This window comes from Python bivittatus, unplaced genomic scaffold (assembly GCF_059951505.1).
Source record: "Python bivittatus isolate LINGU-HERP-01145 unplaced genomic scaffold, Pbiv_v1 ctg000700_np1212, whole genome shotgun sequence".
NCBI lineage: Eukaryota > Metazoa > Chordata > Lepidosauria > Squamata > Pythonidae > Python > Python bivittatus.
In genome coordinates, this window is record NW_028277098.1 from 34,711,067 (window position 1) to 34,738,391 (window position 27,325).

Genomic DNA, 27,325 nt, shown 5'->3' on the forward strand with positions numbered 1-27,325 from the left:
AACGTACTGCACGTGCACATCAATAACAGTGATTTACAGCAGGCTATAAAGTTATCCATTTCCTCAATTCCTGGAAGTCACTTTACTGCAGATTAGAAAACAGCATGGATACATACAGACACATGTATACCTATACGTATACGTATACCTGTACATACACATACAGATAAGCTTAAAAGGCAGAGACAAGGTGCTTGCTTTTGTGAGAGTGACAAGGATAGGTATTTAGATCAGTGTTTCTCAGCCTTGGCAACTTTAAGATGTGTGGACTTCAACTCCCAGAATTCCCCAGTTGAAGTCCACACATCTTAAATTTGTCAAGGTTGAGAAATACTGCATTAGATATACACTTTTTTTCTCTTTCCCTTTTTAAAGGGAATGACAGCAACTGACTATAGGGCTGTGTTTAAAACACAGCCTTCTCATTGCCTAGAAACATAGGGAGTTAATTGGTATTTCTTATGGGCACAGCAAAGCATTTTCACACATTTCAAAGCAACACTAGAATGTATAATTGGAGAGATTATTGACTAATGTAACTTTGCAAATAATATTACTAGATCTTGTGGATGATTTGCTGTTATAAATATCTCACCCAAGCATTTTATAACAGAGATTATTTTCTGTGATCTCTGTTTTGGGAAGACTTGGACCAGTGAATCGTGACAGGTATATTTATAAACACTTGCCTCATGTAGTGGTTTTTAATCTTTCTACATCAGGAATCACTTTCTGCAACAGCTCATCTGGTGAAGAGCTCTGTATGTCTTCTATGAACCTTAATGTGTTGTATAAAATAAGCCCAAGACTGTCTAAACTCAGCATTTCTCATTATTACAAGTGATGCTGCAACACTCTACTATGATATACAGTAGAGATTATCACAGGGAGTTGGATGGAGTAAATTCAGCTATTGGTATCCTTCTGAATTGGCTTCATGGGTTGGGGGGGCACTGTCTTATGGTGGTTCTCCTCCTTTCTCCATGGCCGGTTTCAGTTGGTGTTGGTTAGTGGGGAGAGATCAGCCCCAGGACCCTCCTTTGTGGGGTCCCACAGAGTTCTATTCTCTCTCCCCTCCTTTTCAACATCTACATGAAACCACTGGCTGAGGTCAACGACCAGTCTGGGGCTTGATATCATCAGTACACTGATGATAAACAATTGTATCTTTTGACTTTGAACCATCCTATCTGCTGAAGAGTTTTAGGAAAGTTAAATACTTTCAACTATCATACAAACCCAGCTGGCATAATAAAGGTATTGCTTTTGAGCTTTTGGACTTTTATTATTATGTATGCCATCTTAGTGATACATTATTCTCATTCAACAGATTTCAGAAGGGTTGCTCTCCTTATTTTTACCCAGCAGTGTTGAGGTAGGGATGTGTGTGTAAAAAAAATCAAGATGGAAATGATGACCCCACAATCAAAGCCTTGATCCTTTTGTGGGTGTGACAATGTTACATACAAAAGGGTGGGGCTTCAGTCACACTGCTGCACCCATCATCTTGACTTTTTTGACTTCCTGTGTAGTTAACAAGCTATTTCCTAAGTGATTAAGAAAGAAAGTAGGAGAAGCCATTGTCCTTTTTGAGAGCGCCGAACTGCAGTGTGGGCTACAGTGACATTCCCTCATCTCCCAGAACTCTAAACCTGCTGGAGACTGCTCTTTTGCAGTCTTCTAGCAAGCAGCAGCTGTCTGGAGCACTTGTGGGCATTCCCAGTCATCTCCTTGTCTGGAGAGGAATTGTGAAGAGTTGGTCCATTCACTGGCTCTTCATTCTGCTGCAGTCTCAGCAGAGCTGTCTTCAGTTTGCCATTTCTTCCCCAGAAGTCTCCAAGAATCTATACATTAACAATTTCTACAGTATAGCCCAGGGTTTCTCAACTGGGGTTCCATAGAATCCTAGGATTCCTCAAGAGGTCACTAGGGGTTCCCTGGGAGATCACAGTGATAAGCAGAGACCAAACAAAAACCCTCCAACCTCCAACACTGGGTTGGCCTGCCGGACCATGCGCAAACCTCAGGCGGGGACAGGGATTGTGCCTGCGTGTGCAAGTGGGGAAGGTTTGGAGAGGTTCAGGAGAGGTTGAGAAGTCCAAATATTAAGGGGAGGGGTGTTGGAGGTTGCAAGGCATCAGCCCCCCCTTTAGGGGTCCTAGTGGAAAGGAAGGGTGAGAAAGGGGAAGCTGGATATAGGGAACAAGGTGCTTGTGGTGCAGGGAGAGGGGAGGAGGCGAGCTGACTGAACTCAGTGTGCTGGTGTCATCTGCATCCCTGCAATGCATTTTGCAGTTAACATTCATGACAGTTTGATATATCACTCAAAAACTGTACACATCCTTAAAAGTAGCCCAAAATAGCCCAAAAAAACCACAACCCACAAACGCCAAAAATTTCACACAGCTGATCTCCAAAACCCAAGTTCGGCCCAGAATTGAGTATTTGTGCAGCAAAAAACAAGCGCAGGTTTCACATTAAAAAGGTAAGTTTCATTCTTTATTTTTAATTTAAAAACACTGTTAATGCCTATATGTAGGCCTGCACATGAAATAAATGTAACAATTTTGTAACTTCTGGCCTATATTTGAGCCTGAATGTGCAAGCGTTGCCTGAGGCCTGAAAAATATTTCAAGGGTTCCTCCAGGGTCAAAAGGTTGAGAAAGGCTGGTATAGTCTCTGACTGAAAACTGAAGTTTCACTGATAAACGAAACAGAGTAATAAGAGAACTGTGTTTGGAATATATGCTCATATCGTTTGTTGTGAACACAAATGGATGTATGAGCTGGCACCTTCCTGCAGCCAGACAGAGCTTCCCAATGGCCATTGCTGGCTAGTTTTGGATTTGTTTTATGGTTGCCATGTCATCTGCTCGTAACTTCTATGCTCTGCTAATCAGAGGAATAGGCCTTCTACTTAGTTGGAGCAGAGATGCTGGCAGATGAGACAAGAATCCTAAAATGTTTGCAAAGCCAAAGATGGCAGTTGGCAAGCTGTGCAGTCCTGCCCAGAGCCAGAGAAAGGAGCTACATGTGCAATCAACTGCATTCATGATATACCCATAAACCATAGTTAGTGTATCATCTGAATCTGTCCAATGTGTAATTAATGGCCCATCCACACTGCTGCTTCCACTCTCCAGTTCTTCAAAAACAGTTTGAAGCTGACCTGTAGCTTGGCACTGTGAGAACATAACAGAGTGTTTCTCCAACAGACCAAGAGTGTGCCAAAAAGGGACATTCAGTCAGTGCTTCACACTCCATTCATGTTTTTTTGTTTTGTGTTATGTGCATGTATCTGTTTTCAAAAAATCACAGCAGCGGAAATGCAAGAGGTGGGGTTTTTGAAGCCCTCAGGACATTATCCTCTCATTACGTTTTAGCCTTGTAAAATGTATTATTATTTTTTATTATTTGATTATATAATTTTTAGACCACCCATCACTGTAGTCCCTGGGTAATCTACAATAACAATTTAAAACATATAAATCACGTAACAATTGTAACAATCTCATGATAAGATAGAATTAAATTATCGTTTTCCCAAAGAATTAATATTTGTTTAAATATTGGTCCACAGGTCTTAAAGTTGCCAAGGTTGAGAAACACTGGTCTATAGTATTCACTTTCCAATACAATCCACGATGGCCTTTAAAAAGGCTATGTAAACACATCGCTTTCAATTGGCCTATAGGCTTCAATCATCTTCACCAAAGGCCTGGGTGACGAGTGGGTCTTCAAGGCTTTGAAAGAACAGCAGGGTGTTGGCCACTGGGGGGAACTTCATTCCACAGGACAGGCACTGTTACAGAGAAAGTGCGCTGGATGGCAATTTTTAATGGAAGGAATCCTGTGTGTACCAATCCTGACAGAACAAATTGTCTGGGCAGATTCTATGGGACATAGGCGGTCCCTCAAGTAACCAGGTCTGATGCCATGTAGGGCCTTGAATTGCACCTGGGAACAAAATAGCAACCAATGCAGCTTGCGAAGCAAAGATGTTACATGGGCATGCCGAGGCATGCTCATCACTGCTCATGCTACTACATTCTAGACCAGTTGAAGCTTCTAGATGGTCTTCTAGGGCAGTCCAGTGTAGAGCACATTGCAGTAGTCAAGCTGTGAAGTGACCAGAATGTGAGTGGCTGGCTGAAGGGCCTCCTGATCTAGGAAAAGGCACACCTGGTGCACCAGATGAAGCTGTGCAAAAGCCTTTCTAGCCACAGCTGCTATCTGCTTATCAAGCAGGAGCTGTGATTACTGGAAGACCCCCAGATTGTGTACCACATTTGAATGGGGAAGTGCTACTCCATCCAAAGTCACAGATGGAACATCCCCAGATCTGGCTGGTCCAAACACCCACAGCCACTTGGTCATGGTAAGATTGAATCAGAGACAGCTCTTCCCCTTCCAAACCCATACAGCTTCCAGGCAGTGTATTTACATAATATTCGTCTTAATTTTACAGCAGAAAAGTATACAAAAACATGTATACATTAGACATTTATAGATAGCATTTCAGTTTAGAAAAGAGCAATTATTTTTAAGGTGTTTTAGAAATTTATGTTTCTAAATTTATGTTTTAGAAATTTAAAAACATTTCTAAATCCTTTTCTTGAAACAAACTCTCAGTAACATTTAGCACCACAAATCATCTCTAAATGAAAGATAAATCTACTTAATCATTAGGAAGAGTGCTCCAAATCAAAGGAATAGATCAACATCAAAATGGCAGATGCTATTGGGTAATTGAAACCACATCCCTTTTTACATGTGATACACACAATGCATGTTAAAAAGGAGCAGGGCTTCCAGCACCCAGTCACACCTGCCCTTTTGATGTGGTTGACCACCACTGTGAACAACCCATTTTACATCTATCTTGTTTTTGATTCTGACTATTGTTACAATACATACATGTAAGAGAGCATACCTCATGGTGACCAGCTATTGTAGCAATATGAAGAGCTGTAAGTGCTCCATAACCAACTTGTTGGATATCAGCTCCACTGTGCAGTAAAGCTGTTAAAAGTTCTGCATTGTCCTGAAATGTGGAAAAGCACATCACTATTTAGAAAAATATCATGGGAAGTTTGGTGGTAGAGCACATGTTTTGTGTGCAGAAATTTCCCAGCATCTCAAGTAGGTCTGAAAAACGGACTTCTAAGAAAACTTGAACTACAGCTACTGAATATAGATTAGTGTTATCCAAACAAGTGTGTTGGCACTACAATTTTCTACACTGGCTGAAGATTATGAGAGTTGTAGTCACAAACATCCAGATTGGCAAAGGCTGGTAAAGATTATGCTGAGCTAGATGGATCAATAATGTGACATTGTCTAAGGTCCCATATTTCTGTTATTGCACTAATGGATATTCCCCTTGATTAAAGTTTGTCATGGAATGATCTACTGAAAAAAATATCCTCCAGGAAACACGAGAATCAAGCTCTTTTGAAATCAGATATAATTAATGTAATACTGTTTACCTTGTAAGCTGCTAAATGCAGAGCTGTAAATCCATTTCTTGTCAGTCTAGAGGGACGCAGTCCTTTCAACATAAGGGTTCGAATATGTGTTTTATGTCCTGTGAAATAAATATTGGCCACAGAAGTAACTTAAAGATATCAGATACAAGCAAATGAAAATCTGTATCCTTCAGATTAGTAATATACTTGAATTTAGAAGTCCGATGAAATCACTTGGACATTTCCCTTATTATACTGTGTTGGAAAATAAACTATATAAATTAAATAATACTTGGATTGAACTCCATTGTGCCTTTTGACTAATAAAATGGTATATTCCAATACAAGAGATTGTCCATATCCCCCTGCAGCTCTTATAAACCATCCGTCCTGATTTGCTATGGAGGATTAAGTGACTCAGAATAGATTCTGAATGTGCATATACATATACATCTTGTACGGAAGACAGAAGAAGATGAAAATGCCCATAACATTTAGAGGACATTCTGTCATACATCATTGGATGAGTTCTTCAATACTGATACTATAAAACCTGTAACTTATTATTTCTTTATTAAAATTAATACAGTAATGGCCCATTTTTACATTAGCAGAAAACTATGGTTGCTTCTTCCCCATGGCTCTTTTTTAATTTTGTTCCTGTTCTAATTTATAACTGTTTAGTTTAAGGCATATGGCCCAAAAGACGACTTTTCTAAATATCATCATCATCATCATCATCATCATCATCATCATCACCATCATCATCATCTGTAATTCTTTCCATTTTTTTGAAGCAATCTTGCTATTGTTACCTGATCACTATGTATGATTCAACTGGATTAGTGCTGAAAATTAAAAAATAATAATAGCTTTTCTGAGATTTATTAAAAACAGGTAAAATAATTAAGCATGGCAGCAAGGATTATACTGGCTGAAATACTTACCATTGCAAATACAACACAGATGCAAAAGAGACAGCCCGTTTTCTGTACGGTAATTTAAATTCACTTTGCTGAAGGCTTCATCAGAGCTGAAAGAAAAAGGTTTCATAGATAACTCTAACTGTCATCTTTTGGTGTGTTTTCATTTATTGGGAAAATTCTAAAAAAGGAGAAAATATGTCATGCTTTCAGAAAGATATGGGAGACAACATTTTCAAAAACCAAAGGTCTTTTAACTGCTATTCACTACTTTCATTTCAGAAAGTACATGGGACAAGGGTGAGATTGCAGGCCTTCTTTGTAGTACCCCTATTTGTGAAATATTGTTTCACAATTATTGCAGAAATTATATGCAGCCCTCACTTTACTGCAGTTCCATAAACAAATTAAATATATTTTATTTCAATGTGCCTTTGATCCCAGCTGACTGATTGTGGGGATCTATCTTGTCCCTCCCTCCCACCCCCTGCTTTATTGTGTTGTAGTTTATTTTCAGTTTTGATATTTTTTGATCTAGTATTTATTATTTATTCTTCATTTGTATAGTCATTTGTTATTTGTCATTGTATAGTCATTTGTTATGTGTTATTCTTCATTGGTATAGTCAGGAGGAAAGTCAGCCTAATACTAACCCTCCTGAATCTGGGGAAAGACCATGGCTGTGTTTACACATGTTGTAAAGGTAGAGCTCCATACAAGTCCAGCCAGAGGGTGAACAGAAATGGGATACTGGTTGAAAAATCAACAGCATTTGAAGAGGCACAGATTCTAGTTTAAAGTGAGCTCAAAACACTTTTCCTAACCAGTCTTCCTTCTGCAATTTGGGAGGAGAAATTACCAAGCATTCCCTTTCACTTTCACATAACTGTGTGCCGTGCCATTTCAGTCAACAACCTGGTTAGGTTTCCTTATAAGCAGTTTCTGAGTGTGCTTTCTGAAGCTGGCTTCCTAGAACTACCCATAGTTAGTACTGACTACCTTTGCTGATCTGTTCGCTTGGCAGACAGTATGTCTAAAGAGGTATAACAAAGAAAGGCAGAAGGAGAGGACCACACAAATGTAGCATGATCTTTAACCGGATACAGCTTATCAAGAAAAATGATAGTAAGAGTTTCCAAATGCCTCTTAGGGAAGGCTAGAGGACAGAAGGGAGGATGTGACCCAAGGCTTATTCATGGTGATCTTCTTTTTGCTAACTATTGTTTAAGATCATAGAAGCAAAGAATGATTCTATGGGCCACCAGGTCCTACCCCTTGCTCAGCACAGGAATCCAATTTAAAGTAGACCTAGCCTTTACCTGAACACACTGAATGAAGGGGAACCCAGCACCATTCTTGTTAATTGGTTTCACTGTCAATGGCTGTTACTGTTAGGAAGGCTTTTTTCTAACATTCAGTAGGACTCTGCCTTCTTATAACTTAAATCCATTATTCTTTGTCCTGGGTTCTAGAAATAGAAGGAACAGGTCTTGACTAACATCCTTTCAGGTATTTGAAGACTGCTATCATATCCTGGTGTCTCCTCAGCTTTTTTAAAAGGCTAAACATATTCACCTGCTTCAGTCTCTCTTCATAGGACTTAGTTTCTAGTCCCCTGATTATTCTAATTGCCCTTCTCTGAACCAGGTCCAGTTGCTGTGAATCCTTCTTAAAACGTAGTGCCCAGAACAGAACATAGTACTTGAGATGGGGCCAGCCCAAAACAGAATAAATGGAATGGTTTCATCCAGTGATTTGGAAAATATGCTTCTTCATCTTAAAATTCCATTCTTTTGTTGTTGTTGTTTGTTTTTTGGCAGGCATATCCTGCTGCTATTCCTTCCAAGACCTTTTTCATAAGCACTTTTACCAAGCTGGTTCAGGACTGGAGAACGGAATCCAGCCATAGATTTCCACTGGCTTGATAATATCATAATCAGAGCACAACCAATGCCTTTCTCTGTTGCGGATGTCAGTAGGGAATACTTTAAAGTTCTGGTGCCAGGAACCCTGACCCACACTTCTCCCAGGACAGAAAGGCAATGATCAGGTGAAATATGAGCATCCTAAGAGACACCTTTGCCCAATCTGCAGCTTTTCCCTCAGATGGGGTTCCTTCCTTTACTCTGAGAAGTGCTTCTTTTCTTCCTTCTGTGTAGCTAACCCATGTTACTGCCTGACTGCCTTAAAACCTTAATATCTCATATCAAGGAAAATATGGATCAAAGAATGCTTTTAAAAAATTATAACATTATTTTGCAGCTTGCTTATGAAAAGGTTGATTTTTTAAAAAATCGTATCTAGAAACATTTGTAGACATTTCATTGCAATTTACTATTACTCTGAAGATTCCATTTTATAGGCATAATTAAAAGAGTTTCATTTTAAACAATATCCAACCTTAAGAGAGATGTGCTATTTTCTCCAATTTTTTCCCTCACTTTCTATACAATTGCACCATACAACTGTGCTGGCAATTTCTACAGCCACTGAATATTAGTGATGTATTAGAAAATTCTAAGCTCAATTCATCTTTTAATTTTCCTCTACTGCTATTGAAATGGTATATTTTAATATAGCCTAAGGATTTCATGGTGCTTCCTAAAGAAGTTTGTGGATGAAGTGAATAATTAAAATGAAGTCATTATTAGTAATGCACTTCTAATATCATGATCTTCACGTAGGATATATAGGTACATGATCTTATTAAAAACTGATCTGCAGCATTTGTACCTGTTACACACATGTTTTAGCAAAAATGCAGGCTAGACTAAAATTGTTACAGAATCTGCAGTTTTATGATTCATTAACTGTACTCATTGACCTCCTTTTACTATTGTATGTCAGAGGAACAAAACAGAATTCATTAATGAAAATATAGTTAGGAAAACTAGCACAAACACAATATATAAACTGAACTTCACCAAGATCCTTAATTAGTAAATACATGTAAGTAGTGCTTTTTATATTTATCGGTATTTTCACTGGACATTCCCTCCCATCCTTATTTTCAATTGATTTAGGACTGCATTGTTACAGAAAAAGAAACAATAATTAAAATAATGATGAGGTTTTATTAGAATATCAAGTTTCAAAATGTATTCAAAAACTGGATTACAAAGCTGCTATGGTTTGCAATGTGTCCCAAATTACTTCATCAATTGGCAAACAAGTTGTGGAAAAGTTCTGAACCAATTTCTTCTTTCTCTTCCTTCTCTTCTTTCTTACATAAGAAATAAAAACACAACCAATTTACCAATGCATTTGTGGGTGTATGTTTGTTTTAAATATTCTCTCCTTAAGCATCTGATTACTTTTCTGAATATTCAACAGCGTTATCTTAAAAGGTACACCGTAATTAGAAAAAGAAAGGAAGGTGGTTTGTGATCAATGATTTCTATCTGAGAGACTTTCTCCAGTGCTGATTTGAAGGCCTATCCAGGACTATTTGAGTAAGCCGAAGCCAATAGTGGCATGAAATTTCCTCTCCCTGGGACTGATCCTGCCTTCCTTCTGTTGTGTTTCCTCCTAGTCACTGCCAACCCCCTCCAATGTAATGGATGGCAAAGCCTAATAGATTTTATACACCTTGAGGCTGCCTTAGGACGATGTCCAAATAAGGGAGGAAACACCCCTTCAACACTGTTACAGCCAAGAACAAGGCTGTCTCACTCACGGGTTGATGAAAGAAATGTGGGGGGACAGCAGATAAAAGATTTCCAGAGCGTGCCTGTGCCATGGTTAGGCAGAGGCAATGTTCAGTATTAACAGGCAGATGAGACGGAGAGGAGAGATGGGTGGAACATTTGGCAAATTTATATTCATCTTACACACTCAGCAAATTAACTGCATGAATGTGGTAGAAGTCAGTCTATATCTGAGTATGAGTGCTGAGTCTATGATGCCCTTAAAGTTCTTATCTTAAAACAAACCAGCCCTGATTATATGCGAAATATAGTCACTCATTTATTCCTGCATTATGATGCATCTCTGTCAGTCCCTCTGTGTTTGCAGAGAGTGGCTTGTGTATTATTTATGTATTTATATATCTCATTGGTATCCCATCCCAACTGAAAACAGCTCTTGGTGGTTGAAGTTTTCAATTGTTCTTTGCAATACAATGAAAACCTCATACATCTCTCCCTCCTTACTGCATAGGGGTGTGTGCATGTGTACGTGTGCAAATGACAAAATGGGTGTGACGACATCATCACACAAGTGATGCAATTTGCAACTTGCATCAGATGTCAAGATGTGAGTACATAATGGTGGCATTTGGTGATGATGTTTCATATTGTCATTTTGACATTATTGCAGTTTGCTGTGGATGTGGCTGTTTCCAGTTTTCTCAGTCTTCTCTTCATATGGACCCCTTAGGAAGTCACAATATCTCAGACGAAGAGGAGAAATGAACATCTTAAACCAACCTTTGTTTGTTAGATTTCTATCCTTCCTGCCCTTCAGGAACTCAAGGCAGCCGTCAGCCCTTGGAGGCAGGCCAGGTCAGGAAACAGACTCCACAAGTAATACTGGAACTCTAGTTTATTGATATAGGCTATAGTAACAGAATCTTGAAAGCCTGACAGCATTTTCCTTCCCTCTCTCTTATATACAAGAGAATTGAGGCACAGCTACTTTGAGTTTCTTTCTAACGTTTTCTTCCTGTCCTGGGTTTAAGTCATGTTTTGCTAACTGCCATTGCATAGTTTTTCCAAGGTTATCTTTGTGGTTCTCTACAGCAGCATACGCAGTACTCCTTCTTCCCATTTTTCCTACTGCAACAACCCTGTGGGGTTGGTTGAGTTGAGGGAGAATGATTGGGCCAAATTCACCAGAGAATTTCCATGGTTGACAGTGGATTTGAACTTGGGTCGCCCTAGTGCTAATGTAACTCCTTAACTACTACTACACACTACTTCCAGAATTCCCAACCAGTATCGCCATCAGTAAGCAGAGGATACTGAATTTCAGAATTAATCTTGGTTACCTCTAATTTCATAAGCCTGACCTTGCCCTTCCTGTGTTCCGACTAGCTTTACATTCAACAGAGGTGGCAAAGTTGCCCAAAACGTAAATTTGATCAAAATAATACATTCCAATTCCTTAATGAACATTTGGGTTTGTCTATTTATTTATGTATTCACAGTATTTATAAACCAAACCAATAATTCAGACTCTAGGCAATATACCCTGTAATAAGAACAATTAAAACAAAAACATAACATTACATAAAGGGTATTATTGCCTAGGACAACCTGAAAAATCAGCAGTAGCAGAATATGCTCTGCTTTATATCGAATGCAAAGTCCAATTCCAAGACACACAGGTACTGGCAGCCATATCAAACTACCACGTGCAACTCCACAGAGAGGCTATTGAGATTTATAAACATTCCAACAATTTCAACAGAAAGGAGGAGAGTTTGAAAATCAATAAAGCATGGATTCCAGCTTTACACCACACTAATTTTAATAGCTCTTATCTAATAAAAAAGAATCTGCAGTAACCTTACCAGAAAGAACACCTAGAAGTATCCTGGCTCAAAAACAGTCCAATCAGGAACTAACTGTCTTGGAATTCTCCAGAATAAACCAATCAGAAATTTACCTACACAAGGAACCAACCAGCAGCCTGGTTCAAAGACAGACCAATCAGAAACCAGTACTCTTGGAATTCTTCAACATGGACTAATTGGACATGGAACCAATCAGGAACCAGCTGTCTTGGACTCCCATGACATGGACCAATTAGAGATCAGCTTGCCAGGTTCAAATACAAGAGCCCAGTCAGCCCAGTTTAGTTGTCTATGAGCTGTTGAGAGCAGCTTACCCTGCCTTTGAAGGTTCAGCTACCAGCTGCTGGAAAAAATGTCAGAACAAAGGAAAAGTAGATCATGGCTATTCAGCCTAAAACTTCATCACTGCTTCAAAAAGTATTTAAATTTTCTTCTTTTTAAATTTTGAATGCTGGTCTAGATTTCAGAATATAGGCTATATAGTTACCTTAGTTTAGACCAGTGATTGGTCATCAGTTGTGTAATGATTTCCTGGGATAACCAGAATGAAAGCTTCTTCTTAGTTTATTCTATGACTATATAAATAAGATGAGGCTGGTGTTTTGTATCATCCCTATGCAAGGTTATATATCTTCCCACCTGAAGTTTAGGAATGTTCTTTCTCCTTTGATGCTGACAATTAAAGGGATGTATGGGCATATATTAGCAAGTCAGCATATTTTAAATATATAAGTTGATTTATGTATCAAGTTTGAAATATCAACATGGAATGCCTTGATTTTCCAAGCTGAAGTACCATCTCAAATTAGAATGAACCAACAGTTGTATTGAGATCATGCTTCAAGGAGGATTATGGCCAATTTGTATAGGCCTAAAAATAGCAATTCTTAAAATATACTGATTACAATCAGTACATTGTTTATAAATCTGTGATGATATTTAATAAAGTTAAAATATTTTGAAAACTTTTTTTTCTTTTTTCTTTCTCTTTCTTTTCCTTCCTTCCATTCCCCAAATAATGAGGGCTGGAGTCACATGATGTTTTGGTTGGGATGACAGTGGAATCCATGCATTCATAGACCATTGAACGTAAGAAGAAGAAGAATAGAATTGCTTTGTGAAGGTTTTATGTTCTGCAAGGTGACTTAGAGTCCACTAATAAATAAAGTAAAATTCAGGTAATGCCTACTCAGCATTTCCTACTTGGCAAGAAAAGGTCTGTGCCCTTGCCCTTACATGTCATCCATTATTACTAAAGTTATAGCCTGGATTATTTTACTCATCCAGTTCTGTTGTGTCGGCTACCTCATTTCTTCACCCTCACTCCCACTGTGGGCACAATAAACTTGTAGCAACTAGGAAAACACAATGAGAAATGATGAGATTGTGAAACCTTCAGAATTTTATTCAAATTAAAGACTAACATTTGATCTTGCTTCCGTTGGACCCTGCTCTCATATCTTAAGAAAAGCTGAGCATACAAAAATGGGTTGGATACAAATGAGATTGTAAGCATGACAGTTCTGGAGGCAGTGTCAGTATGACTAACACACTAAAATGATTACTTTGGCTGCATTTGCTAAATGGAAACTTTTTTAGCATATTGTTGTACTACAAAGCTATATATTATATTATCACTTTAAAAAATTCTTATAGATTTCATTCTCCACTGCCTTTTTCCTACAAAATTATTGTTCAATTGCATAGAAAATCTCATTTTTCATTTATATATGAGTTTCTTAATTCATTCAAGCTTATCTTGATTAATACTTGATTAAAATATTTCCCCCTGATTAAAATATTTCCTACCCCAGCTATTACTTGAGGAGTTTTCTTAAAATAAACAAACAACAGCATTGAAGGTTGAAGGTGTATTTAAATGATTTCTACTATTACCAGTAAAGACATTGGTAAATGGACTGGATGAATTGATATGGTCAAAAGATAATAGTTATGATTCTGTTATCATCATCATCATCATCATCATCATATCTTTGCACTGATCCTCAAATTCTCAAAATTAGAATTTCTAATCAAATTCTCAAGGATCTCTGGAATGGAGTGGCACAGAAGTGTTAATAATAAATAATAAATACAAATAAATGATATTGGATCAGAAATTGGCCCTGATTTGTCTTTGTAATGAAAGTGGCATGTTTTATTTTGTTGTATACAAATAAGATAGTTATAGTGAAGCATCTTCAGTCAGCTTTCATTATTTAGAAGTATTTCTCAATCTAGATTTAGGGAAAAGTGCTCCTGAGATGTCAAATCCTGCTTCAGACTCGCTTATAAATGTCTTGTTTGCTGGATGTATTCCCTTCTTTTAGGATTCAGAAACAAAATTCAAGCTGTATGCTGGAGGGGGGTGTTTGCTTGCAACTTTTTGCTATCTGCTTTTGGGATTAATATTGGTTACTGTATACATATTCTCTCTCTACCCTTGAAACGATGCATCTTTCAACAGAATTTAACTTCCTAATCACTGAGCTTAACTGAACATATTTCAAATAATTGCAATCCTGCAATCCAGCCACTGGCCACAATGAAATTACAGCACAAATCTAGATCTGTCGACATTAAGCCCCACTGAGTTCAACAAAACTTAATCCAAGTGAGTGCATAAGGGTTCCCCTTAGCACTATGTAGCACTTTAGATACATTCCAACAATATACTTCAGAATGCACAAACACATTGCAAAGATGGAAGATGCTACTCAGGGGCTGCCTATAACCAAAGTCCAATATTTGCCTTCCTGAACATGAACATCCCTTTCATGCACAGAATAAGGCCAAACCATGCTCCGTTCTATCCTCCTCCCTGCACTACACTGTCATTTTATAGAAACATGGTGGTCCTTTCTACAGAGCTGCAAGCAGGAATGTCCACATTTGGCACTTGGTATTCTGACACCCAAGTAGCATCTTCTGTAAAACAGTGAAACTAAAACAAACTTTCATTGTTTTTAGTACCCCCTTGTTGTTTTAATCGAACTATACTGGTGCACTTTATGCAGCCTCAGGAAAACCAAAAGAAAATGGGAAGCATGAGGCTCGACAGCACAACAGTTCCTCTCACCAAAATATGATGACCCAGGTTGATAGGTAGGTGTACATATAATTTAAGCTTCAGAATTATTATACAATGTTTTGAAAGACTGCACTAGAAGTTACTGCTACCACCCAGCACATCCAATCATTTCCTGCAGATGAGTAGCATAGATTTCCTGCCAAAAATAATCCACAAATACACACAATGAAGACAGCTCAGGTCATAGCAAAAGTCAAACTAATTAATTTACTCTCTAAGGTCCCTTCCCATTCAATATGCAGCATTTAGTTGTATGCTGAAGCGTCGTGTTCCATGGACTTGCATGTAAATACACCGCATTTCTCACTATTCAAATTCACAAATAGATCATCAACCAAAACCTGAATAAAATATAAATTGCAAACAATATGAAAAGGAGGTTTCTTATTTTGAGGAAAATGGAATATAGAAAACTCAGATGCCTCACAGTTATAATTAGAGTGAAACTTACATGATATGAAGAGGAACCAGCTGAAGTTATTATTCTGCCCAGAAAATTTAACCCCCTTAACCTTATATGAGCAATATCACTAGGTGGACAAGCTCTCCAGAAACAAAACTAAGGGGATATGACTTTCCACCATTTACTATGGCATCTATGGGACATCTAAAAGCCAAAGACACTACAGAACACTGTATTGACTAACAAAATAATCCTGTGCAGTCCCAAATCCCACATCTGTATGTGTATGAGTGTGCAAAGGAGAAAAAGCCAAAAATGATGTATGAATGTGCGAGAGAGAAATATCTGTGTGAAAGAGGAGAGAAAGTGTATATCACAAGTGGAGGATATTGAATATAACAACCTGGCTAAGAAAAGAACAGAACGGGGGAAAAGCTTAAGTAGTGCCGAAATAAACCTCAGAATAACACGTGTGTTACCAAAAGATAGTGCCCTGGCAAAGCAACATGCACTGTTAATGAACATAGTTATACAATTGAACATAATCATGATTCACAGAGCATCATGAAATCCATTGCCAGCTGAGATGGATAAGACAATGAAGATAAATAGTGCAGGAGTTTACAAGACAACTGCAGAAGTGCACGGAGCAAAGCAACTAGAATCGAACTTGAGACCCTTCAAGGAAGCCCTGGATGCAATATACAAGTTCACACAAAATATCCCTGGGGTTAAAAATAATTGCGTTTACAAAGATACTCAAGGAATTTAAAACTAAATAGAATAAGTGAAATAGCCAGAGGATGATTCAAATACTTCAAAGAAAGAAAGGACCAGAGGCCAAAAGATATGTCATAGTTCAACACAAGAACAACTTTGCAAGAAAAGTAGACAAAATAATCATCAGAGCCAAATCCAAAATGAGGTTAATCAACAGAGCTGACAAAGAACTAACATGAAGACATCTACAATTAAATGTGCTGGGTGGGTGGGTAAAGGTATAGATGGGGATTTTTTTCATTTTCTAAAAGATTATGATATGATTTTTTTCCAAGAAAACTGATTGGTGAGAAATAATGTGATAGCATTACTTGGCTATATGTGTTTTTATAAATGGGCCAAGAGGAACCAAAAGATGGGACGTGCTAAAAGGGGTTTAATGAGCCTAATTGCAGTACATCTTGATGTGAGAATAGAAGTAATTAATCCTGGAAATTATGATATAGATGAAATTCAAATACTGAGGCTGAAGTTTAAAGGGAGAATGTTAATATGTGTTAACATTTATGTGCCACTCAGAAAACAGGTTAATTGGGATAACCTGGAACAGCCATTAGTTGATATGTTACATCATCCCACAAGTGTAGATTTAATTATTTGTGGGTATTTTAATGCTAGAATTGGTCCAGGTTTGGAAATATTGAACTTAAAGGATAAAGGCTTTTTTGAAATGGAGGTAATTTTCCCTCTGGGTCATATATCACACAATAAGATCCAGAATAATCACAGTCTAGAACTACTTAAATTGATGTATAAATTACAAATGGTCAGTTTACATGGATCACAATGGGATCAATCTAGGGGTTCTTATACATCAGTTAGCTACAGAGGGGGAGCTGTTGTTGATTATATATTCATATTGCCCTCATTGATTCCATTAGTACAGTGTTTTGATATTATAGATAGACCAGAGAGTGATTACTTACTACTTGCCCTGGACCTAATGTGGATATGTGGAAATAACATAGCACAAGAGAGTCACAATATAGAAGATGCTATAAAGAATCAGAAACAATTAAAGTGGACACCCCCCTTGGCCAAAGCTGTAAGATCAGCACTATATAGTCCAACAATGCTGCAACAGAGGGTCATACTTATTCAAAAACCTGAAAATGCAAATATCATATATGAGGATGTGGTTGGCAATTTTAAACATCTGGTGTGTAAACCATGGCAAGCAAAAATGAAACCAGAATTTTGTGGTTTAACCATGAATGTAGACATGAAAGAAAGGAATTCCCTAGATTAATCAGACAAATTAAGAAGGAGAAATCACTTGATAGGGTAGCAACAGTGAGGGATAAATGCCGAAAATATTAAGCACTGACTAGGTGGCAAGAATTATTATTATGTTTACAAAACAGTGATACAAAATTCTGGGAACTAGTTTCCCAAGGCCAGAGAGAAATAAAAGTAATAACAGAAGCACAGACTTCACTTGAAGTTTGGATAGCTTATTTTAAAAATAAATTTGAGGCTATTAGAATATCAAACCAACAGTTAATGGATACAGATAAATAAAATGGCCCCCAGAAACTGCTGCAGAAGTTAAAAAAAACATTTCACAACAGACAGCTGGCAAAGCCTTGCCAGAGGATAAGTTACCACCAGAAATTTTCAAGGCATTTCCTGATTGGTGGGCTCCTATGTTCACCTCCTTGTTTACTTATATCAATGGCACTGGGCAAATCCCTGTAGGTTGGAAAAACAGTGTAGTAATCCCCAATATTTAAAAAGGGGGATTTCACAAACTGTGCTAACTTTTGCCCTATAAGTCTCATTGACATAGGATGTAAGTTATATACAAGGTATCTTTTAAACAGATTGATTGGGCAGTTATGAGGCAGATTATAGCAGAAGAACAGGCAGGCTTCAGAAAGGGCCATAGTACTATAGATCAGTGTTTCACTTTACAATACCTGATTCACAAATCAATGAATGGCCCCTCAAAATGCCTGTATGCAGCATTTATTGACTTATCATCTGCCTTTGATACAATAAATAGAGGAAAATTATGGGAGAAGTTTTTAGCTACTAATATAGATAGAGGATTACTTTACCTAATATATAGATTATATGAAGACACTTACATGCAAGTTTGGATAAACCAGAGCAGCTCCCTAACAAAGCAGATTAAAACCACAAAAGGTGTCCACCAGGGCTGTATACTGCCCCCCTTCCTCTTTAATTTTTACATAAACAACATTGTAGAAGACCTTAATAATCCTTCCTTTTATGCTCCATCAATTGGAAGTAGAAAGGTCTCTATATTACTGTATGCAGATGATATGGTACTCATATTGACGACATTAATTGGAATGAGAAGAATCCTGACAGAATTTGTCATTTATTCTAGGAAAGAATACTTACAGATAAATTATTCCAAAAACCAGGGTAGTAGCATTTGCCAAAAGACCAAAGAGACATAGATGGACATTAGATGGTAAGGCAATAGAACAAGTGAGGTCATTTAAGTACTTGGGTATTCGGTTTACTGAAACACTATCATGGAAAACACATATAGCATCAATGAGAACAAATGTCATGAGATCAATGAGAGCCATTTGCTCCTCCTTCTACTCAAAAGGAGGATGGTTAGTACAACCTGAGCTTAAGATCTTCCAGGGAAAAACAATCTCACAGTTGATATATGGAACCCCAATTTGGGGGTTCAGTAAACTAGAAGAATTAGAAGTGGTTCAGAATAAATTTGTGAGATCAGTCTTAGCCTTACATGTATATCAGCAGCAATGTTGAGATTAGAAATGGGCCTTCCATCAATTAATATAATGGTAAAGAAAGCAATAATCTTATATTATAGGAGACTAGTCCTTATGCTCAATGCTTATTTGGCAAAAAAATGCCTCCACAAACAATTTAACAATAATAGATGGGCATATTTTTGTCTAAAACTATTTTCACAATTATGGTTAGATCAGGAAGTGATGAATGACATAAATTATCATACACTATTGAAGGACTACTTATTTTTTAAAGATTTTAGACAAGATAGAGAGCAGGTATATAAGCTTAAGTTGGCCAAGTGGTATTGATCTTTTAAAGATGGACAAGGAATGTTATATTATTTACAGTCTCTTACATTCCATTCCCTGAGACAATCTTTCACAGAATTCCATTTTCAAACAATGCCAACAGCCTATTTAGATGGAGGATATAAAGAATTACCAACTACACACCGTTTATGTATTTGTAATAACTCACACATGGAAGATCTGATCCATTACTTATTACACTGCAAATTATATCAGGAACCTAGAGCTAGATTTATCATGCCTTTACTAATCCAACTGAATCAGTCTAGAAGAAAAAATCTATTTTCTGTCACTGATGTAGATGAACATGTAACAAAACAAGTTGCATTGTTTGCAATGGCTGCAAGGAAGATACGAAAGCAAATGTTGACAAATAGTGCTGTTAATATTAGAGGGGATGTATTGAACTGATACGGATTGTTGTAATTTTAAACAAATTTTGCTAAAACCTATGGTTGCAAATAAATGAGTGTGTGTGTGTGTGTGTGTGTATAGATTTGGTGAATACATATCAAATATTGCTCACTATTGTTATGGTATTTGTAGTCTGAGGTACAGTTAAATATAAACAAACAAACTCTTCATTAGATTCTGTTTTCTTTGTCTAGTTCTGCTTTCTTAGAGTACTTTAATGGCCTCCTTAATCCTAACAATATGTGACAATGGAAGTTAAAAACAAATCTGGTTCAATGTTGTTCTTAAACAGTTTAATAAATAACATTCAGAGAACTGTTTACCTGAAGACGTGCTTCAGCTCCGTAAGCTCCTTTTCTTTGATTAACAGGTCATCTTCTAATCGTTCAATGATTATAGCATATGCTTCACTAATTTTTTTCTTCCATTCATCTACAATTAAAAGAGAAAGTTACACATATCTTGACTTAAGTACCTTTGGGTATCTGAAAATCACATTTTTATATTGAAAATCCCTGGTTGATCACTTCTAAATATGTCGTAGTTTTCTCTTCCATCTCAGAAATATGTGTTAATTCTTGTTTATTCAAACAATTGTATTTTATAAAGAAATATTTTATTATATAATGATATATTATTCTAGATAATTATAAGTTTATATAAATATGGAAAGCACAAAGTATAAATTTTTAAAATTTTGATTTTTTGTATAGCTTGGCTTATATAACATCTCAGTTAAATCAGTACAGTCCCGACTCTGCCATCCTTTCAGTTGAAAGGAAAACCTATTTCTCAGTCATGCCATTCTTCAACTGGACTATCAACAATAAATACCTGGTATTTGAACCAGGGAGCAAATTAAAATGAATTATTGATAATACATTCATATTTCTTTTTTTAAAAAAAGCAAAAGACATTACCAGTACAAGTTTGGGTTGGTCTAGATTTATAGTTTCCCATTTGTTCAATATTTCTTCTTTGTTTCAAGAACGTTCTTGTGCTACGTAATGTGACTCCTTTTCAAGATCACTGACAATCCCACTAAGGGAAAAGGAAAAAAAAAAAAAAAACACTTTGATAGTCTTGTGCCTAAAAATAAACTGAGTGCCAAACGGAATGTCATGTAACAATGGCACAGAGGAAAGCAGGGAATACACTATCAAGTATCGAGCAAAACAATAAAAAGGTATTTATTCATACTGATGAAATATACCACTGTGCTGAAATCACTATCTTTATGTCTCTATTAAATGCATACATCTGCCAATATGAATCAGCTTCTAATCAGAAATGGAAATATATGGCTAAACAACTTTCACAAATTCAGTACATAAGCGAAGCCAGGAGGAGATAAATTTCAGGCTTGATGATTTTTTTTTTTTTTTAATTAGATCCCTAAAATTCAGCAAAGGGAGTCAAGTGCAAAGCAAAGTGGAGAGAAATACACTAACCTTTGAACAATAAAGTATTTGCTCTGCATTATCTTATAAAAAAATGTAAGTTTGGTCATAACTAATTCATGCTTGGGTTTTCCCTAACCACTGTTTTTCAGCCACCTAATTTCAAGGAAGAGAGTTTTAATTGCCTTTATCAATACAGTAAATTTCACTTCTCCTTAGCCTGATATAAACACTCTTGATAATAACATTATGAATGTGGACAAGGGTGTTTGTAGGGAGTGTTTAAAAAAGTCAAGATGGCAGTTGCAACAGCGTGATTGAAGCTCCACCTGTGTGTCTGTGTGTGTTTTAATGTGTGCATTGATCATACTGTCATGGCCACCATCTTAACTTTTTGACCACACTCTGAGGCCAACCCTGAATAGGGATGCTTTCATGAAACCATCAAATGTCAAAACATTAGGTCATTCTTCCAGTCTTCTAAATATCATGTTCCTGAGAGAAAACTTACCTTCAACTTTCTCGGTCTGCTAAGGAGATTTAGCAAATCCTGATCAGATTTGGTGCACCCTGTAAATCTAAGACCTTGTAGGTTGCCCAGCCAGGCTCAAAGTGGACTAGAGGTGGACAAACTGTGATGGAGCCTAGAGATAAAAACTCTATTTTACTAACCTTGACAGGTAAATTTTCAGGCCTCACATTTTTTTCCTAACCGAGAAACAGAGATCCCTGTTATCTATTTTCCTTCAAACAAGATGTTTAGCTAGAAAGAACATCAAGGTATGGAAAGGATGTTCTTAAAATTACTGCCATTCTAGGTCATGTGATGGACAAGAGGGAGGGGCTTAGAAGAAAGGAGTTGGTAACATTCACAACCATTGCCTAACTGCTCCATAGGAAGGCATTGTGAGATTTTTTTTCCTGAAATTCTTTTCTCTGCAGCACCACCCAGATCCAGCCCATTTTCAGATTGCATGTTTCTTTTGCCAGCTTGCTTCTCCCCCCGGCCCCCCAACACACATACATCAAATTCTGTTCTGTTTTTGGAATATTGCTCTTCTTATGAATAGACAAGCATACAAACCTTAGCCCCTTTCACTCATTTCCACTATTAGTTGCACAAAAACCACTCCTGCTTTCCAGTGGTAATTATAGTAGAACTATTGCATGAAAGAAAAAAAACACACACCATATGTTATATGATCAAGCCCGTGTCTTATAGGAAAGAAGCCTTTTAAAGGTTAAACAAACCTCTTATGTTTAAAAAAGGAAGTACAATCCCCAATCACACCGATTTTTGAGGAGAAAGAAAGAATAAATGCTAGCTTGCTCTTGCTTGTGGCTAGCATTTGTCTTGCTGTAATCTCACTGGGATAAAAACCCAAGATGCACTCTGAAAGAAATTTAGCCTTTTAACATTTGTTTAAATATCAAAACAGAAGCTACAACCTATCCCTCCTCCCCTGTAATACAAGGAATCAGTACTACAAGAAGAGCAATTCATTTTTTTCTTACTTGCTCTAAAGTTTAAGAAAATAATGGGGAGGCTTTGAATAACACTTCACAATGGCTTTGTGTGGAAAAGTGGTGGGAAGGGAAGGGAAGGGAAGGGAAGGGAAGAGAAGAGAAGAGAAGAGAAGAGAAGAGAAGAGAAGAGAAGAGAAGAGAAGAGAAGAGAAGAGAAGAGAAGAGAAGAGAGTTCTCTGTTGAGAAGTGATCTTAATCTCTGCTGTGGCTTTACATGACTATGATTATGTCAGTAATCAATTAAACAGATTGCCCAGATTAAAATAATTCACCCATTTGATTATTTCATAATGCATAACTTCTTCTCTTCAAAGAACTGTCCTTTCCCCTCAATCTATTCTAATGTGAAATATCCTTTGGCCACACTTCTTATCCCTTCCCTTTTCTTAACTTTGTATATTAGCTCAGCTAATTGCAAAACTTTGTATGATGTAATCCAAAATACCCAAAGAAGGGAGAAAAAAGGAAAGTGGGGAGACTAATTATTTATTTATTTAATCAATTTTTATAGCCACCCTATTTGGCACATGTATGTATGCAGTGTATGTTATCAAGAACAGAATAATCAATAAAAACCACAGAATAAAACAAAATATTAAAAGTGCATTCTCAAAGACCAACATACTCTTGCTCTTTTGTGATTTGTCAAGATTTGCTTGACTTTTTTTTAAAGCATCATTCCATCCCACTCTTAGATTGAATGTAACCCAATGATTCCTACTTCTCATCTAACAAAGTACAGTATAATGTGCTATCAAAGTGCAATTACTTTTAGATATAAATTAAGATGTTGCTTAATTTTGTTTTCAAATTTTTTTGAAATTCATTACATTGGGAGATTAAGATCCACTTCTATCTCTTTACACAAAGACTTTATTTGCTTTGCTGTGGAAAACTGTAGGTACCAGAATGTTTTCTCCAGCTACCCTCTCCCTGAAAACCCACCTTGCATGACTTCTTTTGTATTAAATCTATCGATTCCAATTAATAGAATATTAGAAAATAGTATTCTTTGTATGGCTTGGTAGTGGAGGAGGTCAGTCTTTGATATAAGAATTATGGTTGAGGAGATAAGAGAACTGCTTCAGATAAGCATATTTTATTTGGTTTAGTGCAGAGGTTCTCACCTTCTCATCTTTGTGTGTGTATGTGCGTGTATAACTTGAAAAAATAATGTAAATAAAAGTTTCAGCAAACAACTGTTCTTTCTTACTATCTAATGCAGGGGCTTTTGGCTTGTGGTGTTTATTCCACCAACTGGAATGAGATGCAAGATAGCAACTCAGAAATATATATATTTATATTATTGATTTTTTCATATATATATATATATATATATATATATATATATATATATATAGTGTCTGGATAGCATAGTGGTTAGAGCACCGCCTTTGATGCAGGAGACCGGGGTTCAAATCCTTATCAGTAGGGGTCCTTGGGCAAAGACCCCCTAATGCTTCACCTGCTTACATCAAATATGAGAGTGACATGAACTAAGAGAGTCATGCCGGCTTGGATGTCACCCAGATTAACAGGGTCTGCATCAGATGTTGGGGAACCAGGACAAACTGATGATAAGTGGGTTACTGGAACAAACCATTCATGGATGGGACAATAGAACTTGGAACTGATGGAATGCTACTACAACAGCAGACCTCATGAGAGGGGATATATGAAACATATGAAGGAACTATGGATAGAGAGAAGGCCTACATCCACACTAACTGAGAAACAACTAGTTACCCAGTGCTTCAACATAGTGAAGAGGAAGCTGCTCTCACAACTTGAGATAGACCAACTCCACATTACAACCTGGACTCAAGCAGACCTGGAAGAACAACTGGATGTACAGCCAACACCTGAAGCTGGAATGTCACTGCCACCCCCTCCATTACAGAGCACAGCAGCTGCTAGAAGATGCCAATAGAGTCCTCCAGGCAATCCCTACTACCACCATAACTTAAACCAATGAACTAGTATATGCTGCAGCTGCTGTAATCCTGGAAATGCTTGGCTACATGTTCAAGAAAAACAGCAGTATATACCCCCCCCTACCCCCCCAGAAAATGAGATTGGAGGCTAAGATCAAGGCAACTCAGTCACCCACAGAAGGGTGTGGAGATTAAGGATAAGACTCGGCTACTGAAAAAATATATGGGCCTGAATCCATCTGAAGCCCTAGAGACTGCTAAACAAAGGCTCACAGCACTGGCTGCCAGGCTAAGGAGATACACTAGAGAAGCAGAGGCCAAGAAGATATATGCCCTGTTCTCCAAAGAACCATCCAAAGTGTACTCCCGCCAGAGTGCAACCACACAGTAACAGCTGAGCCACCAGCAGCAGAAACTGAACAGTACAGGAAGAACATATGGGAGAAAGAGAAGACACGTAACACCAGTGCAAAGTGGCTGCAGGACCTGAAAGCAGAACACAGCAATCTCCCAGAACAGGAACCAGTCACCATCGCAGTAGCAGACATCCAACAGCAGGTCAAGAACATGAACAGCTGGACAGCAACTGGCCCGGACATGATCCACACCTAGTGGCTAAAGAAACTAATAGCAGTGCTCGAATGCCTAGCAACACAGATGAACCAGCTGCTGGCAGCAGGGTCCCACCCAGACTGGCTAACACAAGGAAGGACAGTGCTGATCATGAAGACCCCCACAAGGGAACACCACTGTCTAACTATCAGCCAATAACCTGCCTCCCCACAACATGGAAAGTTCTATCAGGCAACATAGCTGTCAAGCTGCAACTCCATATGGGCCAGCATATCAGCACAGCTCAGAAGGGCATTGGAAACAACACCAGAGGCTCAAAACAGTTCCTCATAGATAGAGCAGTCACCCAAGACTCAAGGTCTAGGCAGACCAATCTGAGCACAGCCTGGATTGACTACAGGAAAGCCTATGACTCAATGCCACACACATGGATGTGTGGATGCCTAGTGCTATACAAGTCAACAGAACACTAAGAACCTTCCTCAAGAACTCAATGGGACTGTGGAAGACAACACTGGAAGTCAACTCAAGACAGCTTGCACAAGTGGCCATCAAGTACGGCATATACCAAGGTGATGCACTGTCCCTGCTGCTGTTTTGCATAGGCTTAAACCCCCTCAGCCAGATAATCACAAGGTCTGGATATGGGTACAAGTTCAAGAGTGGAATCACCATCAGCTACCTCCTCTACATGGATGACATCAAACTGTATGCTAAGAGTGAACGAGACATTGACGCACTGATCCACCTGACACAGGTCTACAGTGAGGACATTGGGAGGTCATTCAGACTGGAAAAGTGTGGGCGGATGATAGTAAAGAGAGGGAAGGTAGTTAAGACTGATGGGGTGGAAATACCAGTGGGCCACATAGCAGACATAGAGACCAGCTATAAATACCTTGGTATCCCACAGTCACATGGGAACCATGATGAGGAGACAAGGAAGACAGCAACATCCAAGTACCACCAAAGGATAAGACAGGTCCTGAAGAGCCAGCTCAATGGGAAGAATGAGATCCATGCCATCAACACATACGCCCTGCCAGTCATCAGATACCTTGCTTGTATAGTGAGCTGGCTAAAGGAGGACATGGAGGCTGCCGACGTGAAAACCCGGAAGGCCCTCACAATGTACGGAGGTTTCCACCCCAAGTCCAACACCCAGAGATTGTACACCGGCCACAAAGGGGGCGGGCGGGGTCTGTTGAGTGTCAAAGCCACTGTCCTGGATGAAACCCAGAGCATCTAGGAGTACATCACTAATATGTCACCCAAAGATGAGCTGCTGACAGAATGCCTGAGGCAGCAGCAGACATGGAAGGAAGTTCAAATGGAGGACGTACCATGGCAAGACAAGCCCCTACATGGGATGTACCATCAACAGATAGCTGAGGTGGCTGACATTGGGAAATCCTATCAGTGGCTGGAAAGGGCTGAACTAAAAGACAGCACTGAGGCACTGATCATAGCAGCACAAGAATAGGCACTAAGCACCAGATCCATAGAAGCAGCAGTCTACCACACTAGACAAGACCCAATGTGCAGATTGTGCAAAAAGGCCTCAGAGACAGTCCAACACATAGTGGCAGGGTGTAATATGCAGGCAGGAACAGTGTATACTGAATAGCACAACCAAGTAGCTGGCACTGTGTACAGGAATATCTGCACGGTGTATGGCCTAGACCCTCCCAAGTCCAGATGGGAGATTCCACAGAAGGCCATGGAGAATAACAGAGCTAAGATCCTGTGGGACTTCCAAATCCAGACAGACAGGCAGGTACTGGCCAATCAACCAGGTATCGTGGTAGTAGACAAAGACCAGAAGACAGCGGTGGTGATAGATGTAGTGGTGCCAAGTGACTGCAACATCAGGAAGAAGGAGTATGAGAAGCTGAAGTACCAGGGCCTGGAGGGGGAACTAGAGGGGATGTGGAAAGTAAAGGCCAAAGTGGTCCCAGTGGTGGTAGGAGCACTTGGGACTGTGACTCCTAAGCTGGGAGAATGGCTCCAACAGATCCCAGGAACAACATCAGAGTTCTCTGTCCAGAAGAGTGCAGTGCTAGGAACAGCTAAGTTACTGCGCAGAACCCTCAGACTCCCAGGTCTCTGGCAGAGAACCTGAGATTGAGGAAGACACATACCACCCACAGGGATGAGAGGGGAATTTTTTATATATATTTGGTTTATTGATCGACACTGGAGGCAAAGACAAGTCTAAAGAGGAGAGGTATTAGAGTCCCTTGT

The 27,325-nt window shown here is 38.4% G+C and overlaps 1 protein-coding gene across 3 annotated transcripts in view; it reads right to left on the bottom strand.

Annotated features, from left to right (window-relative positions):
• LOC103062694 (serine/threonine-protein kinase TNNI3K) overlaps window positions 1-27,325 on the bottom strand; it is a 234,248-nt gene that overhangs the window by 177,529 nt on the left and 29,394 nt on the right. For 2 of the 3 annotated variants that reach the window (XM_088154189.1, XM_088154188.1), the window contains exons 1-5: window positions 20,568-20,688; window positions 19,971-20,079; window positions 6,416-6,501; window positions 5,490-5,587; window positions 4,934-5,044 (exon numbers count right to left, since the gene is read on the bottom strand). In XM_088154189.1, coding sequence (XP_088010315.1) covers window positions 4,934-5,044; window positions 5,490-5,587; window positions 6,416-6,501; window positions 19,971-20,079; window positions 20,568-20,607 — 444 coding nt within the window. In that variant the 5' untranslated portion in view covers window positions 20,608-20,688. Of the gene's footprint in view, window positions 1-4,933; window positions 5,045-5,489; window positions 5,588-6,415; window positions 6,502-19,970; window positions 20,080-20,567; window positions 20,689-27,325 lie in introns of those variants that run through there. The other variant, XM_088154191.1, reaches the window with a different exon arrangement.